General features: G+C 47.0%; 1 protein-coding gene across 3 annotated transcripts in view; it reads left to right on the plus strand.

The window, feature by feature from the left end:
- Window positions 1-18,854, plus strand: part of cntnap2a (contactin associated protein 2a) — a 191,365-nt gene that overhangs the window by 123,934 nt on the left and 48,577 nt on the right. For all 3 annotated transcript variants that reach the window (XM_029147356.3, XM_055508675.1, XM_029147355.3), the window contains exons 13-15: window positions 380-499; window positions 1,370-1,485; window positions 2,523-2,607. In XM_029147356.3, the coding sequence (XP_029003189.1) occupies window positions 380-499; window positions 1,370-1,485; window positions 2,523-2,607 (321 nt within the window). The remainder of the gene's footprint in view (window positions 1-379; window positions 500-1,369; window positions 1,486-2,522; window positions 2,608-18,854) is intronic.

Consider the following 18,854-nt stretch of genomic DNA (forward strand, 5'->3'; position numbering starts at 1 on the left):
CTTTGAAGTGGAACTCCTCTCCTCCCCCCTCTGACTGTCTTTGTGTGGATCAACACAAACACAACATCAATATGTTGTCAGATAGATTGCTAGAGTGTGTGGGACAGGACACCACCGCTTGACAGGCGCTGAATAGAGACTGGCAGCCACAGAAAATTGCTCTGAATGCACGGGGAAAAATGGGCAACTGATGTGCTGCTTCAGATCCATTCTGAAATACATTCAATCGTCATACAATGGTGCGATATAAAATACTGTAAATTATATGATGGACATTAAAAGGACAGATTTTCCTAGATATCAACATCTGGGCTTGTTTTCTCCTACCGCCTGCACAGCTGTTAACATTCTCCTTGCTCTTCTTCTGATCCCATCCCAGCCATTTACGAGCCGTCCTGCGAGGCCTACAAGCATTTGGGGATGTCCTCTGACACCTACTGGGTCGACCCCGACGGGAGCGGACCCCTCGGCCCCTTCAAAGTCAGCTGCAACATGACAGGTGTGTTGGCCGCGCCGGCGCCTTCTGTCACCTGCGAGGGAGCAAACCTCGCCCGCCCCGCTCATCCTTAACCCCAGGCAGCAGCACCCTGGCGCCACAATATCTCGGGTTTCCATGGCAACACAATCACATCTCCTGACATTTACCTGAAAGAGCAGCTGCCGCGTGCACGCACGCACTCGCACGCGCCTAAAACATACATGAAAAAGAGCTGCGACGTGGACCCGAGGCCGCTCCACTGGTCTAAGTGGCACGTCTGTCGCACACGCGCACGTGAACACACACACACGCAGGCGCACGGTGTGAAATAAATAGATAGTCTGGAACAGCAGAGCACACAGGCAGAGCAAAGGCAGGACTTTTAATGAAATGTCACTGCACTCCGCTGGCTAGCCCCTTAGTCATGCTGAATAGCACATTCACACACACGCCAGAAATGTTAAGAGTTTCATTTTCTCCTGCACACACACACACACACACACACACACACACACACACACACACACACACACACACACACACACACACACACACACACACACACACACGGCAGAGACCTGCAGCTCACCCACAAACGCAGTGGCTGAAATTGTGAATGAAGAGGGACATGTCTGAGTGACTGGCTCATGCTATAACTGCACAGAAGTAGCTGTTAAACCCTGGAGTCCATGTTAGAGAAAGGACTTCATTGCTCCGACTGCCGCCTGCTGTATGAGTGAGTGAGTGAGTGAATGTGTGTAATCATCCCACTGACTGATTTTACCGCCTGGACGCCTGTAACGCACTGCTCCAGCACGCCAGGCCGCAGCGGCAGCGTTGCACGTGACTCCTGACTTACCGACGCCCTCGTGTGCCTTTCCGCATGTGAAGAGGACAAAGTGTGGACGACGGTCATGAACAACCTTCCGCCCAGAACTCCAGTGAGCGGCTCCAGCAAAGAGAGGCGCACCGTCCTGCAGGTGAACTACAGCGCCTCCATGGAGCAGGTGAGCTGCACACAAGGCCTTGTGCATCACCTGACTCACAGCAGCAGGTCCATGCATTAAAGATGATGTCGTGGTTTTATAATGATGATTCTATAAGCTTTTTAAAATGCATTATTTAGCAGCTGTGTGTTATATTATGAAACGATTCTCTTTCAGGTAGTATAATTGGATTATGAAATGTACTTTAATCAGTCTCATTACTGCTCTGTAGAATGATTTTTCCAAGGCGAGATGCCTGGATCTGCACTAGGAGGCCACATCCATTTATTCATGTCCCAGCGCTCGTATTTAGTCTCATCAGACTCGCACCATGCCTCAGCCCCATTAACGATTCGCATGTGCTATTTAGCCCTCACCTGCACAGATACTGTATGTGTGAAACCCTCCTGAGTTTCACATTACATTCACACACTCGAGATTCACACCTCGAGAGCGGCTTCCTGCAAAATACGCTTCATGAAGGCTGAACACAAGCGAGTTGGAAAAAGCAGCAAATGATAAATTAAGTTAATAACATTTAAATTATGAAATTGACTGTTATTATTATCACAGCAACGCTAACATCACACATTTCTGCAGACAACAGCCTTCAGGCCCCTACAGCTTTCTACTAAGTCAAGTCTTTAAAAATGCTAATGTAATCTCTCATATCAGATCCGGACATGTCATGTTTCTGCTGCTACATACATCTCCTTGTAGAATGCCGCTTTCAATCTGCTCTCCCGCAAAGTCAAAATGCGTGCGGACTTAACAGGTTCGAGCGCTCCAGAGTTTTATTTTTCATACCTGCACGGTGTTCAAGGCCTGTGATGACGGGCTTTGAGTGGCAGATCCATCCTGTAATTATGTTCCCTCCTAATTCGTATGGATCGCTTGCTCCGTTTCCAGCCGCTCCAAATCACTGAGAAGCTAAATTAAAACAACATTACTGTGCACTTTGTTTCATTTCGCAGCTCAATAATTGGTTCTTACATGAAATGGACCTGTCTGACTGAATAAGATAAACTGAGAATACATATCCATGCTTATGTTTCCAGATGACAGCCATCACCACCAGTGCAGAATACTGTGAGCAGCAAATTGCCTACAGCTGTCAAAAGTCCAGGCTGCTCAACACTCCAGGTAAAGGCGCGGGGTGGCGTCGTCTTTCACCGCTGACTCAAACACATGTACACGGCACCGGAACAGACACGTCCTCCTCTTTCCACACAGTCACACTGTGGAGTGACAGTCATAACAGTGAAACAGTCGAGTCCACCTGTTGTGAAAGGACCATTTTACAGGATAATGCAATGTGCTTTAATATTTTCTCTATAAACAAATGATTAAGACTTCATAATATACCACAACGCGTCAACAAGCTGAAATACTGTCACTGTGTTTCATAAAAATGGCTGTTGAGATGCTTGGTTTGAGTCTCAGAGCTGCCGAATCCATTTCAAGGAGCTTTGAAGCTGTTTGGACAGTTTGCTGTGGCTCAGCGCGGTGGAAGACACTCTGCAGCGTGCTCTTCCTTTTTTAATATGTCTCCCATCTGTTTGTTTGAATTATGCTCACTCCGTCTGCATCGGCGCCGGAATTACAAGCAAACGCAGCGAAACAGACTGTTGGAAACGGGCAGGGGCCTGGCTGGACTCATTCGGAGTAGATTAACTTGGATTACATTCATTTGCATTAGATTTGTTTGGACTCAGTCGGTTTGGCGGCGATTCGCTTGAGCGCGGCCTAGCAGGGTTTTGTGTCAGTTTGGTTTAGATTAGTTTGGCCGGCTTAGGTAATGGTTAATTTGTGTAAGGTTTGCCTGGATTAGATGCGTTTGATTTGTCTTACGCTCGGTTTGAGTTGAGTGGAGTGGAAAGGCTTCGGAAGCATTTTCAAGCAGTGCAGAGGAGGACTCGCAGCTGTGCAGCTGCTTCTAGCGATGACAGACGAGACAAAGAAAGCAGAATTCTGCTGTTTGTGTTTCGTCAAGTATCTCTTTTTTTTATGAAAGCATTTGTGTTTGTGTGTTTAGTTTAAAACCACTTACAGCGCTGTAGGAGGCCTTGCACGTCTTGTCTAAGTTTTTTGGGCCCGTGTCCTCATCATGAGGACATTTCAGCATTGTGATGCTTTGTGTTTGTGATGCTAAAATGTTTTACTGTAGCTGGTCCAGAAAACTTTAAAGAGGTTGTTTGAAGGACAAGACTTGACAGTTACCAGTCGCTGGAAAGTAACAATGACATTACTCACATTTTTAAGTTGGATTTACTCTTAAATAAGCTTCAATGCAATTAAATAAAAGCTTAGCGAGCGTTTTTTCCTTAGTTCTGTTTCCTTTAGTCAGTCAAAAATGTAATCACTACAAGTAGATATTGTCTTGTTTGTATACTGGTCTAATGGACGTGGAAACAAGAACGTAGACACAAGAAGAAGGTCATGTGCTGTTTCCACTGTTTGTCTGTGGATGACTACACAGCTGGCATTTGCTCCTAATCCCAGTGATTAGACCAAGTAGAGCCCTGCCAGCGGAGGAGAAGAGCCGCCGCAGATTCTGCTGTAATATTCACAGCTTGACTACGAATAGCAACCTGACCCTGAAGCCAGGAATAAGCCATCAAACCGCCATTGGATGATTGGAGATCAACCAGGATGTCCTCACAGCACCATTCAAAAGTTACGTGCATATACACCGACCCACCTCAGGGGGTCCTATGACAAGACACTCCTGGAAGTAAGAGGGCAGCGAGACCCAGAGGGTGTGTGTGTGTGTGTGTGTGTGTGTGTGTGTGTGTGTGTGTGTGTGTGTGTGTGTGTGTGTGTGTGTGTGTGTGAGCCGTCGTTAACTAGTCTGCTCCTCATTCACTACATTGCAAGTTAAGGGGAAATCCAATTACCAGTCAAAGAATGAGTGAGAAAGTAGCACTGGGAAAAATCATTTACCCAAAAATATGCTTCATAAATTAGCTGTCAGCTTTCATCAAATTACACCGTCAACGGCATTTCCAGTGCACACGCACACACATGACTGGAGCTGCACACAGACGCAGACCCGCTCCTCTTCCACGTCCACTTTTCTTTCCCATCCAGATCTCATCTATTACACTAGGGCTGGCATTTTGGAGCTAAATGAACCGTTAAATGGGAATTATACTGTGCCACCAGTGACACCCCTAATTTGAAACCTAGCCTGTTATTGTCTAATTGTCTGACCCCTGCCTCACCTATTTAACACATTGTGTCCTTTTATCATTTTTTATCACCCCCTCTCCAACTTAGACACCTTCTGCACCTGTGAGCGATCGCTGCTTGTCCCCGTCCACAAAGCGCTCCGTTCGCGGCCCCAGCGGGTGAAATAATGGGGGAGCTTGATGCTGATGCATGCGGCTGCACACCCAGACCCCATTCACAGTGACACACGCGTCCATCCGCCGTTTGCCTCACTCTCACCTTTATCCAACATCTCATCTCCTTCCATCGCATCTCTTCAGCTCCAACTCAACTTCTGCATCCAAATTGACGAGAGGCCAAACCATCTGTTCCCTCTCTTCCTCTACACTTTTACAATCCCCTCCTGTCTGTTCTCTCCTTTGTAACATTTGCTATTTTTGTTCTTGATTCTTTTCCTCCCAATTTCCTTTTTCCAATTGTCCAATTTCCCAATTTACTACAAGCACATCAGTTCAGCAAAAGAACCACGGGAGATGGTTTTTAAATGTAATCAACTATTTCCAGGAAAGTGTGGGAAACAATTTCAATCCACATTTACTTACTGCTTGGTTCCATTGTCATTGTGTGAGCAGCATTAACTGGGGGTTGAGCTGTTTAACATGAACCTCAGGGACAGAGATTCCAACACTAAATTAGAATAGTGGTGATGATAAGTTGAAGTTTTGATCAAAAGTTATCCTAAAGTGCTGCTCCTTTCTGTTCTCAATCCGTTCATAATTTCCGTTTTTGCTGTGGATGTTTCATGGACTTGGCTTCATGTCGCAGACCTGCATGAAACCGTTGATAGAATCGCCGCCAGTCTCTAATGACGAGGGAGATATTTCCATCACATGACGAATGAACTCATCAATCCGCTGAACTGTAACGGCAAGACGTAAGTGTCTAAACATGTGCTTTTCATACAGATATTGTAATTATAGAGAGATTTAGCGAAACCACTGGCCCAGTTAATGTGGCTTTTGTGAATATTAATCATGCTAAATGTTTCCCATTTGCTGTTGTGCAGTCGGACGATGGAGGCATGTGATGTGGATCAGACACGAGCCAGAAAGGAAATACAAGTGTAATAAAGACTGCGAGATAAATTAAATCCTTAGCAGCAGCGGGTCCCTTCATCAGCGGCTGTGCCACATATAAAAGTTGAACTCCTCACCAACTGCTGACTAAGAGCGTTTTTGTTAGATATTTGTCATTTAATCAGTCAAAATTATTCCCAAGTGAGAAGTATCACTGGCAGCAAAATGCAGTAACAGCAAATAGTAATGTTTTGAGATAATAGCCTGATGAGTGGAAGTGCCGCATATCCGGCTCTTTGCAGCCTGAGAACAGCGTTCGCTCCACGTCAGCGAAACCGCAGCCAATTAATCAGGGCCGATGTCATAAAGTCACAATTGTCAAAGCAATTTTTGTCCAGTCGTGTCGGAACTTATTATGCCCCTTGTAAAGACGTTATCATCATAAAGTGTCATTATTTCAGGCCCCCGTTTTTTTTATTACATTATAGGATTTCGTTGTGTGAGCGGTTAAAATCTACAGAGCGCTTAAAAGGAGGCGCTGGATGCAGCAGTTAGCGCGGGTTCAGCGAGCGAGCGCAGTAAAGGGAGAATTATCAGGAGTGAAAGAGGGGAAAGCGAACCAGACCTCAGGGACACGGTATCTGACTCTGGGTCGGGCCCAGGTTCTGCCGACCCTGCTCCGGTGTCCTTTACTCGGACGCGTCTGGTCTCAATCTCAGCCTCACGAGCAGCGGGAAGCAGCGCACGCACGCTCCTGCCGCGCGGCGTCTTGATTTCCACGCTAATAGCTGCCGCTCTGCTTCAGTGTAATGCAGCTCTGCTTAACGCAGCCTTTTTTCCTCCTGCTCCTGTTTTTGATGTTCATTAACCTTTTTAAACGGAGCCGCGGCGGCAGACAGTTGCTTTTCTCTCTCTCTCTCTCTCTCTCTCTCTCTCTCTCTCTCTCTCTCTCTCTCTCTCTCTCTCTCTCTCTCTCTCTCTCTCTCACTTTTGCCCTTAAGCTCCTGCGTGCCTCTGCAGAAATAACAGATACCACCAATAATGGCTCGCCGCTGTGAAATGTTAACGGGGCTCGCTGACACCCGGCTGAACTACAAAGGTCCGTCTCTAATTATCTTTAATTGGAAAATATGCAATCCTCAACTAATCTGCAGCGAGCGCTCCTCGCTCGAATGCGCTTGCTTTTCCCATCAGCTAACACTAACGCTCATTTGGGTTGTAGTTCTGTCTACTGATCTGAGAGGGGGCTTAGTATATGCTAATATGGGGCTTTTTTGTGCCTTTTTGACATTATATGACATCATTCCTTTTAACATATCTTTATATTTCATGTATTATCCACTGTTATTAGCCTATTGTGCCTGAACGCTGCCCGATTGTGCCATGTCTTTCATTACCCGACTAATGTTCTGGTTACAATGTCATTAATTTGTAAAAGCACCCAAGGCCAGAAGGGACTGAGAGAGAACAGGAGCCCCTGTATCGAAAGACTAAAGAAAGGAGAACTATCACCTCAGGCGTCTCTCTCTCACCCCCAGTGTCCGCCTCTTCCTCCTCCTTTTCTTACCCCCTGTGGACAAGATGCTAATTAACGTTAAATTATCCTCGCTATCTCTCCGTGCTTTAAATGCACTGATGAGGATCCATTTCCCTTTCAAGGCCATGGGCGGCTTTTTTACCCAAAACACCCCCCCCTTTTCCCACCCCCCACCCATTACGGGCATCTGAGCTGAGAGCCTTCGCTCGGTTGATGGGAGCCACTCGAGGCTGGCGTGTAAACTTAGCCTTTGTGTAGCACAGCAGATTAACAGACGGAATAAGCCCGAAAGCCTGCATCCGGACTTTCTGATGGAACAGGTCGGAGCGGCACAGGAAGAAAAAAAAAAAAGAAGCCAGGAGAAACGGAGCAACAAACGCGCGATCCGTCACGGCGGCGCCCGAGTCATTTACATCCCGTGACGCGTGCGCTCCGGTCGCCGTTGCCTTGGCGACGCGTCGTTGCCTGGGATAATGCTGTCATATGTTGTGTTGACAGAGTCGTGTGTCTTATCCCGCGCCCCGTGTCTGCCTACCTGCGTGCCGCACTTACTGCTTACAGCCGCGCAGGTGCCGGTGTGCATGGAAAGGAGTCTGACGCTGCACACCACATTACGCCCGGGCAATAGGCTGTTTGCAGTGACTGCATCGCTCTCTCCATCGCCTTTATTTCTTCACTCGTGCCTTTTCCTGCCACTATTCGTCTCTTATTGTTACACAAGCTCACGAGAGTGAGTGTCACTGTGTCGGCGGTGGAACCGTCGGCTGCTGCTGATGCTCTGCTCCGCTCATCTTTTAGGTTTTCGCCTTCCACCTGTGTGTGTTTACATTGGGAGCCATTCACGTGGACGCTGCCCATTAGCTGCTGCATCCCCTCAGCATCTTCAGTAATCAGTAACCTCGTCTCTCCATCTGCCCACAGTCGGACTGAGAGAGCTGCTCCATCACTAGCGGGGACATAAAGCCGGCTTATACTCAAGCTTTAATAGTCAACATGCACATAAAATACATTTGTTAGAATTAATTAAAACCCTGGCCTTTATTTTACTGCTACTCAAGGAACTTCATTAAATATCTTTTAAGGAGAGACCATTTGGCTCATTCCTGTGGCTGGGACAAGCCTGAGTGGATTCACTTGCTAAGTAGTTGACTCATTCTCATATTTGTCACGCGGGTGAGGATCCGACGCGCCCGGCGCCGCCCGCCTGCGAGATCCGCGCTTTTGTTTCGGGGCACAGGCAAAGATCAAATGGTGCGGGCAGCTCGGGGCCATGTCTCGGCAGCGGTAAACTGGCTCACGCTCAAGAGGTAAAAGTCTTTTGAAGTCCTAATTTGCTGTGTGTTGGGTTAGATGCGCTGCAGAAGAATACCAATCAGTTTTCTGAAACGGTACAAGTCTCAGCGTTCGAGCGCTTCCAGTAATGTTGCGATAAATAGACTAAACTTAGATCTTGGTACCGAAAAAACAACTTTAAAGGAACATTTTAGCGTAGTAACTGTAATGTTTTTAATCATTTAGGTCATGACATCTGTTCAAGTTCTTCATCCAGTCATTGCATATCGATATATTTTACCATCAAACTTTAGCCTGTTTGTCAAATGTTGTGTTTCGGTTTTTCACCCTCAGTGTAATTGCTGGAGCCACGCGAGGCTATAACTCACGCATCCATTTGACTACACAGCTGCTTAACCTAACAATGCTGTCAGTGCTTCACCGTGTGCGTTGGGATCCATGGGCTTAGGTTAAAACCGTGGATGGGGTTCTGCTGTCCTTTTAAAACGCTGTACATCACACCTCTGATTACAGGCCTTTGTTCCAGAGCGGGGTCCAACCGCGCAGCCTGATTGTCGGCTCCTGCCTTTGCTCGTTTCAGACAAAATTAGACATCAGTCAATATAAAGATCCCGCAAACGAGTCCATTATCCATATATAAAAGGCAGCACTCAGCGTACAGCCGTGTGAACCATTTGCTAATGCTTTTGCTATTATCCCTGTGTGCATTACAGTTCAACGTAGCACATTAAACTCCGTAATGGTCTTCGGGGCTGAAGTTAAATCAGCCCAGGTGAGTTATTGGAGGTTTGTAAATATGTTTTCAGCATCACTTCAGAGTTTAGAAAATACAAGCGGCACAAAGCTGCTGCTATAAAAACCCAATGAATTTGCAGGAAAGAGGCCTTTAGTTTTTATTATTTATCTGTTTCTGTTGTTTTGCTTTTCCCGTGTTTTCCACTTTCGTCTCCATCTTCTATGTACAGAATTCATTTCTCTATTTAGTTTTTGTATCTCATCTCCTCTCTGAAATGCTCAGGGCTGACGGGTGGGCCTTAGGCTCCACATATACTCAAAGGCGCCGCACATAAATGCAGTGCACACACAGACACACACACACCTAACAACTTGTGTTATTGCTCAGTTTGTAGATCTGTAAAGAAGAATTGCCAATCCACCAGAGCTGATTGTGTTAATGACGGTCTCTGTAGGACTTTGGTAATATGTGTGTTTCATTAGGCCCTCTAGCTGATGCTCTAAATGCAGCATATGGAGAGTTTTAATGCATCCGCTCCACACGGTGTCAATACATTTAAAAGGAAAAGGAACTTGCATGTATTTGTGTGTGTGTGCGGTAGTTTTTTATCAGCTTGACTCTATCCCCTGTGGACGTCCATGCTCCTAATATAGGAGACTGGAGTGGAGCTTGTTGTCAGATGGCAGCATTAAGCTGAGTCCCCTTAGAGAGCGAACTCTACACGGTTAACATTCGAGCAGTAGAGATTTCTGAAGTAAGCATACTGGCTGGAGATAAAGTGAACGTGACAGCTTATTGATCTCCTTTGGGAAATTCTCATTTTCATGGATATAGAGGTTTAGTATTCAGCGAAGAGGAATACAAGGAGGTTCTCAATAGCAGGTTGTTTTTTGCGCCTACTTATTAAGTAAATAAAATATATGCAAGGTCATATCTGTCTCCACAGAGGATTATTTTAATCGTGCATTGTGTTGAGTTACTGAACCCACAGCCCTGACCTTTTGAGTTAAGACAAAGCTCTTAGCACAAAATCCCATTAAGCTAATGTGATAACGAGGCAGTTGGTGTATCTTCAGGGGACCATCTACATTTATGAGCGCAATGTGTCTAATCTCTTATTAGCAATATTTATATTCTGAAACTTATATTTAATATGTTAATATGTTAAATGTACTAAATATACGTTGGCTGTGCGTCCTAGGTTACTATGGTGATGCAACCCAGCTGTTTCCTCCATCGTCTTCTTTGCAGGTATACATAGGATCTGCTGCAAAAGCTTATGTGAGTTTGTATAATACACATGTTGATGCGATGGAGGCTCACGTGTTCCAGTATGTCTGTACAAAGCGTATCACAGTAAACACGCTGCTCCTTTCATAAAGAAAAACAAAGAGCTCTGCAGCTGTTCCAACAGGCCGCGTGCGTGTGTGTCATTATTTCCACATCTGTGTTTTTGTTATTTCCTCGTAACTAGAACAAAGCAGGCACCTGGATTTTAGTGTGCGCGTGGCATAACTGGGCTTAATCCACTGTGTGCTTCTTCAGATTCCGATGCCTCGTGGTTGGTATTGATTTCTGTATTTTCTTTGGGCTTGGGGAGATCGCTGTTGTTGAGCGCATGAGCAAGAGCAGGAAGGATTTATTTGCACCGCGCGCAACTGGACCGCGCGAGAAAGAGATGCGCATAATGAGAGGAGAGACGGAGACACAAATGATGAGGGGCAAAATGCATTTTGAGAAAGCACAGAGATGCCCGAGTGGGACAGAGACGGATGTGTGGAGACAGAGACAAAAGAAAACACGTGAAAGACGGAGCAGAAGAAGGAAAAAAGCGAGGAGAGGCAGATTAGTTTGTTTTCTACCGTTTGCACTGACATTGAAATATATGTCGCCGCTAATGTCCCAGAAAGCCTTGAATAACACAGCAAACTAATACATATCCCTCTTAATGGGATTTTCCGAGCTGCACTTGCACCAGCTCACATGCAACACGCCGAAATGAGAACACACACACACACGAACAAGGCGCCATATGGCCGCCGCCTGGCGGAAAGATAAAAAGCAAATGGAAAAATAGAAACCGCTCACTTGAGGAGTAATTATAATACTGTCTTCTTGTTTGTGATGAGTTGAGGGATTGATCTCAATTATAAAGCTTTCTGTGACAGTGCTCGGCTCAGTTTTGTCCTCCCCAAGGTTGCCGGGGACGGCGAGCGCATGACGAGCCGCGCCGTGTGACCCCCCCAGCCGATCGTTAAACACAGAGGATTCAGTGATGGATCACACGAGTAAGAGCTCCCCGCTCCTTTATGAAGACACGCATCCAATGCATCCGTGCACCGACGACCGGCTGCCCTCCTCATCCCCACACACGCTCATTTATATTACAGGCTGCAGAGTAATTCCTGCATCATTAGTGTCTACACATGCAGCAGTGTGTCTGCAATCAGCCAGTGCATGGTTTATTGACATCTCCGAGGGTGCATGCAGCAATCGCTGGAGGCAGTTTTAACACAGCGCCCGGATTACAGTGGGATAGTGGGGCACAGAGAGATTAGAGCAACTGGAAGCACAACAGGAGCAAGACAGAGGAAATATCACTCAGTGGCGCTAATGAAGCAACACAGGGAGGAAAGTTGATTATCCCACTTGACCTTGAGGGGCTTTGAAGCTTAACTCAAGGAAAGTTGGAGGCAAAGTTGGAGAAGTGTGAGTGTGTGTGTGTGTGTGTGTGTGTGTGTGTGTGTGTGTGTGTGTGTGTGTGTGTGTGTGTGTGTGTGTGTGTGTGTGTGTGTGTGTGTGTGTGTGTGTCTCGTGTGCGTCTTCAGCTGCAGATGGATAATTTCGATAACCCTCTGTGTGCCTCTGTCTGTCAACAGCCGTCCGTCTGGTGTTTGTAGGAATGACAGTGAATTCCGGTCTGTGTCAGCGTGTGACTCCATGTCACGGTGACATCTCCGCCGAGTGCTTTTTGTCTCCGCTCGCGCAGGAAGAGTAAACAAACCGGTGAATATTCATGATGTTTGTCTTATCCAATGCTGATGTACCATGTGGCATTCTCCTGTAATTAGTTAGCGCCAGTTGTTTGTGTGGGTTTTGTTTGTGCAGATTTCTCGCGTGTCGCGCGGCTTGTTTGCAATCGTGCCCTTTGATCGTTACTCGCTCCTGTGCGTGATCACCTCCCATGGAAATACTGCAGCAAACAGTGTTCTTTGATTGTCACTTTTGTTAATTTTATGAGCAGACAATTCAAATGTGAGTGAACTCTGGCTGTTTTTAGTTGTTGTAGCTTTTGTGTTGTAGTGTTGTAGTTGCGTTCATAGATGTGAATGGGTGAATGCCCGGCCCTGTGATGGACTGTTGACCTCCAGTCCAGGATGTATCCTGACTCGCACCCAATGACAGCTGGGATCAGCTCCAGTTCCCCCTTGGCTATTGGAAAAACAGTTAGGATGATGGATGGAACAACAGCAGTGATGTTACACAGGCTTAACAAAACCTGGGTGTTAGCTTTTCTCACTCATCAGCTCACAAGGACTTGCATGGGCTCGTGATGCAGTCGTACATACACAGGTCCGTCTGTGAGAACTTCTCCGTCTCCCGTCGCACACACAAACACACACAGAGACTCTGAACCTTCTCGCCTCCACAAATCCTTAATTTTCCAGCTGTGTAGGCAAGCAGTGGTGGGCAGTTTCCCTGACTGACAAGGGTCAGCAGCCTGGGGAGAAAGCTTTTCCGAGCCTCCCCTGACTGCCTCCGTGGCTGAGTCCCAGGGAGGTGGGAATAAACACGTGGGAGGGGAAAGGGGAGGGGTGACGGCAAGTGGGAGAGAATCAGGGGGCAGAAGGGAGGAGGCGGCGGAACGCAGGGCGGGTGGAACGTAGGGAGGGAGGGGGGCGCACGGAGTGGGGGGATGAGGCGGCGCGAGGAGGGAGGGGCGGGTGGAGTCGGGTCGGGTCGGACGGGCAGCACGGCGGCTGACGACGAGGATCACAACGAGGCCCCGGCGAAAACGCGGCAAGATGGATCACAATGTTAGCAGGGAAGACGGGTGGAGGGAGGGAGGGGGGTGGGGACAGGCGCGGCCTGTCAGGTTGCTACATACAAACAGACACCCAGGCTCAGCAGCAGCACGAAGGGGAGGGACGGAGCAGCAGAGATGCCTCGGAGCACGGGGAGCGAGCGAGGCCACACGTGCGAAGTCCTGCCTGATTTATGAAAAACCATGAAAGGCAATTTACGTCTAAAGGGATTCAAAGACTTCAACCTGCCTTTCAAGCAGTTGCACTCCGTTGCTCAAGAAAGCGCCCAACATGCAGTTTCACTCCCCACACACACACACACACACACACACACACACACACACACACACACACACACACACACACACACACACACAGATCGCTGACCCGACAAAGGTGGGAGCCATTTCCAATTTAGGTTTTCATTCAGTTTGTCCCGGAATGATGCATTGCAGTTGGCGCTCTTTTCCCTCAACCTTGACTTGGAGACCTCAGACTAAACTACAGTAGGACACTCAATGAAGACGCTGACATAATGCAGTGCTACCGCATCACCTGGGTGGCAAAAAGAAACAAATATTCATGTAATTCATTTTTAGGTGTTAAATATTGGATGTCGGCACGGATACAGTTATTACACTGTTTCGCTTAGATGTAGACTATGATACAGTATAAAGGAAGATCATAAATCCGATGACCTGTGGGTCTGGTTCAGTTCCATTGTGGAACATACTGTACTGTGCTGTTATTTTTGAAGGAAATAAGGTGAAATGCTCTCAGAGGTGAGTGAACTAACTCAAACAGCTATAAACCATCTCTGTCTCTGCTTAAATCGACCCGACTTACTGGGGCGTGACGCTACCTGCACCCAACCCCAACTAAATCACCCTCTTTTGTTCTGTCGCACTCACTTGTTACAAACCCCTATGGTTTTTAATTATGCAAATTGTATCTGTGGCTCAGCCATGTTTAGAGCCGCCTCTCTCGGCCCAAACTAATCCCATCCAATTACAGGATCAAAGAGTTTGATGTCATTTGTGAGCACTCGCATACAGTAGGTTTGCTTCTGCCCAGGCCAGCGTTTGGCTTTTCATATTGTAAGTCCAGTCAGATTCCTTGGAGCCCATTGTGTGTTTCTCATTCACATTGGACTTCTTGCCTCCTCATTTGTCCTTAACATTCGTATTGTCTCCATTGCTTATTTACCAGCAAAGAATGCAGCTGCGCGGGTGAACAATGTGTGGTTGCCTCCTTGATGCTGCATGTTGTCGGTGTCTGTTTTACAGTAACTTGACTGGGCACCTTCAACTTCTCACAGAGAGAGTGTTGTTTGGTGCATGGTGGGTTTTGTGCCTTGTGGAGTGGAAAATAGCACAGTATCACAACGCTCTGAGAAATATTACAACCGGAGAGCCTGAGATGCCGTGTCGCTCTCCATCCGTTCTGCCTCACCGTGAAGCCATGCCTTTTTCTTTTTTTTTTTTTAGTTTTTTATTGTACTTATTGTCAGCAACATTGCACACGTACAATAGGCATCACAACAGGAGCCGGTGTTGTCACAAAGCCGTAGCCCACTTCAAAAGGTGCATCGGCTTCATGCGGATCGACTGGAAGGAAGAAAAGGCAACTAGACACTAAATAAAAATGCAGAGCAGAGAGACAAAGGGGGAGGATGAATATGAAAGGCTACACGTAAGCGTGCGTTAGCGGATCTCGCTCCAGTCATGACTCCTGCCGTGCACCTCTGCAGGCGGTTACAGGGGGGCCCCTGATGTTTCCTCCTGACTGCGTCTTCCAAGGCAGTTATGGCATTACCATAATCCATTTTCAGGGTGCGCGGGAAGACTCGTGCCATGTGGCGGGCTGTAAACTGAGATTAGATTCACAGCCAGATACCGAGTCACCTCTGTGCATGCAAATGTAGCCGGGCCGCGCGCTGATTCCCCTTCGTTTTTAAAAGGCCAACTCTTTTCAAAGGACATTACGTGCGACGGCGTGGCCTTCGGAGCGCTCCAGCCCTGCAGGATCAACCTGGCTCATTTCCCTCCTCACGAAACGGGGATTTTTCATCGCCGACCGCACGGGAGCTCAGCTCGCAGCGTCAGGAACCCCGTGATAAACTAAAAGATGGAGGAAGACAGCGCACCGCAGCTACTGCCCTCCGAGTACCGGGCAGCCCTCAAAGCTGTCGAGCCTCGTCTGCCCATTACGATGCATCAGGTCTTGAAACGGCGATTTAAAAGGAAGCAGTTGTGAATTGAACCACAGCGAGAGTTCATCTGTTTGAGCATTCGCCTGCCGCGTGTGTGTTGCCATGTAAGGGTTCTTGTCTGTGGCTCCCAGCTTGCCTTGGGCCATCCTGCGGTGTTTAAATCTGTGTATGATCTGTCATTTAGCCTTCTATCCCCGTGGCTCTGAGAAGCCTACTGCCTCTTCAGTGCTCGCCGCCCCACAATCCTTCCCGTACGGTCGCTCAGGAGCGCTAACAGGATCACATACAGTAACGTGGCGTGACTATTGGGAACACCGGCGGTGGGGTGTGCTTTGTTGTGCAGCCTTTCTGTATCTGTGCTTCAAAATGTTCGGCTTACGTCGTTCTCTTTTAAATCCCGCATCAAGTTTTCTGTGTGCGTCTCCATTTTTATTTTTTTTTTCATTCCAGAGAACGTATTGTGTGTTTTCTCCAGTAGTGTGGCTATGGGGGAGCCTTATTAGCCATACACACACCGGGTGGCCCCGCTCCATCAGAATATCCCTGGGATGTGTGATCTAAAGTATTAAGTAAGCATTAATAAATATACTGTAAGTAGTGTCGTGGGTGTGCTGCTAAAATGCTACGTCAGTGGACCGGCTCCTGCTGCGCTGCGTGTGATGAATCTTGGCACCGCGTTGTGAATTTAAAACAATATTGGCCTATTGGGGCTGTTTCCTCCTTTAAACCCAGTGTCTCTTATTCTAATTACACTCATTCTCTTTCACCTAGAAACCCGCATTCCCCTTCTGCAAACTCCAGAAAAAGCGGCGTAGTTACTGTACAGACGATGATGGTGATGGATGCTGTTACTGAGGGACCTGCATCAATCATGCCGTACTTAGCCTTCCCACATGCAACGCTCCTATGTAACTTTACACATACATTTGGTCTGGGTTTCTCATCAGCATCGCTCTTTTTCTCTGCTTTCCTCAAATTTGCATATATACACACATAATTAACTAATTGTCATACAGTATGTATTTGTTACCGAGTCCACAGTGGGCGGTGGAGTGAACTAGATTCAACCACCGTAATTAAAATGAGTGTACAGTAAGAACTCATGGCAGTTGTTGTATTAGATTAAATTAGACTGTAGTCTACACTTGATGCATCCATCTCCCAGATGCATAAATAAAATTAGATGGGTTTTATCAACAGGCATCTTGCTAAGTGCCATGAGCTAATATAAGAGAAGCTAAGAGCTGCTTCTCCAGGAAACATTACGCTGTGAGATAATGTCTAAAGAAATGTTTACTGGTCAATGTGAAGCTCTTAGGCCATTTGAGTGGTTTCACAGATAAGTTTTAGGAGAGCTTGACTTTTTTCTGAGCAGGCGACATGTAGTGTCTTCTTAATGCCATCAAATCTATTTCAGGACAGGGATGAGTTGCAGAAGTTGGCTTGACCCGCACCTTGCTTTTTTTATCAGACAGCTTGATTGAAGAACCCCTGTTTTTCTTCCAGCGAGCGATAGCTTAACTGCACAGTTTGCCATTAGAGGGTGGTGATGAATTGCAAAAGGCAGGGAATTGAAATACTGCACTCTCCGTCCCTCCCCGTCGGTGGTTAGCGGTGGTTGCTGCTGGGGTTTAGTGTCTGTGGAGTTTCAGGGAAGAGGAGGCTTGCAGAGCAGACAATCATGCCCACGTTGTCGCCCCCAAGGACCCATGCTTCATCTCAATAACCCCCTGTCTTCCTCCATCTCCAGAGCCGTTTGAGATTTGTGTGCTATGTTCAGGTGTTTGTGTCTGCGCCCGCATGTGTATGGGAGTGTTAAGTTACAAAACAACCGAGATTGCAGGGATTTGAGCCTGTGAGAGGCTGTGCTTCATATTGTTAGATGGACTGCAGAGGAGGAGGGGAATGAATGGCTGTAGAGAGAAGAAGAACGTAGTTTGGTAAAGAAAAATATAGTTAAACAGAGCAGAATAGAATAAAGGTGTCTACTGTTATTGCTAAAGAGCAATAAAAAGAACTTGATGAGGTCAAAAGGGAAAAGCAGTGTAATACATACAAAAGCTTCACATTTCTTCTTTCTATCTCTGCTTCCTTAATTTGGTCTTGATACAGCTGAACAAGCGTTGCCTTGTTGGTTGGCGGCTTTAGAAGCCAAGTTTCCATTGAGTGGGAATACAAGGAGAACTCAGCGGTAGGAAATAAAACATCAACAACATCGGTTGCGGGTTGCTGTGCCTTGTTAGTAAGAAATGTGCTCCCTGACCCCTCCACCGCGGTTTAATATCTGTTTGCTCATTTTACGCCGGCGTCCAATTACTGCACTCTCTCCCCTTCGCTCGCCCGCTTTTTCTCCCCCCCGTGCCTCCGTTTCTGTTTACGGTTTACTGCCAACGGTTGTGAAGGTCATGACGGTTCATCACCTCTCGTTCGCCGCTGTCTCTCACAGAGCGGTCTTCTGTGTGGTGTATGCAAATCGCAAGCCGTCCTCCTGCTGCTGCTGTGTGTGAGCGCGTGCACGCACAGCGAGGCCTCGTGAGCTTTTTGATAATAATCGTGATAATCACAAAAAATCCGGGCGCTACCGGAAAGTTTCTGTATACTGTGTCTGGCAAGTGTTGTGAATTATTCTTACTTGTGATGCTGTCGTAGCTAATTAGCCCAGTATTAGGAAAAATTTATATCTGGAAGGTGCCATAAATTTTACTTTCACACATTATAATTTCTTAGCTTTTAAGTTGAAAGGTGATAATTCTAGTATAAGTTGACTCACTGCCTCAGTGGAACAGAATGATCCCCTTTCCTCACAGCTTCAACCTAAAAACTTTCATTCTTTGATATACTTCTTTTTTTTCCAGCCATCTTCCTATAGAACTGTATGAAATTACCCACACAGCTAATTAATTTTAATTGAACACCTTCCTTCTTGCCACCAGTTTTTACAGTCGCCAGCAGTCAGTCAATACCCATTTGCGCTGTCGATAGTGGTTAACTCTGCTCCTGCCAGCGGTATATGCCCCATTGTCTGTCCCATGACTGTATTAAGTCAGATGTCTTTGTACATGCATTCAAGCATGTATGCCCTGTCGGGGCAATTTCAGCCGGTTCGACTGCTCCCATTCCCCAAGGGGACCTCTTCCACTTGTACTTCCGCAGAGGGGCGGCCTATCGCTCATCAGGCATAATCTTCCTGGGAATGATTCCCTCAGAATGACCTCCAGGAGTTATGGCAGGGACTTTGCCGTTTGGGGGGTGTCACAGCATCAGGGACTTCCCGTTAGCAGCCAGCGATCATGTTCCAATGGGCAATAATTCCCAGTCCCTCATCTTGTACGTCCCTCAA

The sequence above is a fragment of the Betta splendens genome, chromosome 4, assembly GCF_900634795.4.
Source record: "Betta splendens chromosome 4, fBetSpl5.4, whole genome shotgun sequence".
Lineage (NCBI taxonomy): Eukaryota > Metazoa > Chordata > Actinopteri > Anabantiformes > Osphronemidae > Betta > Betta splendens.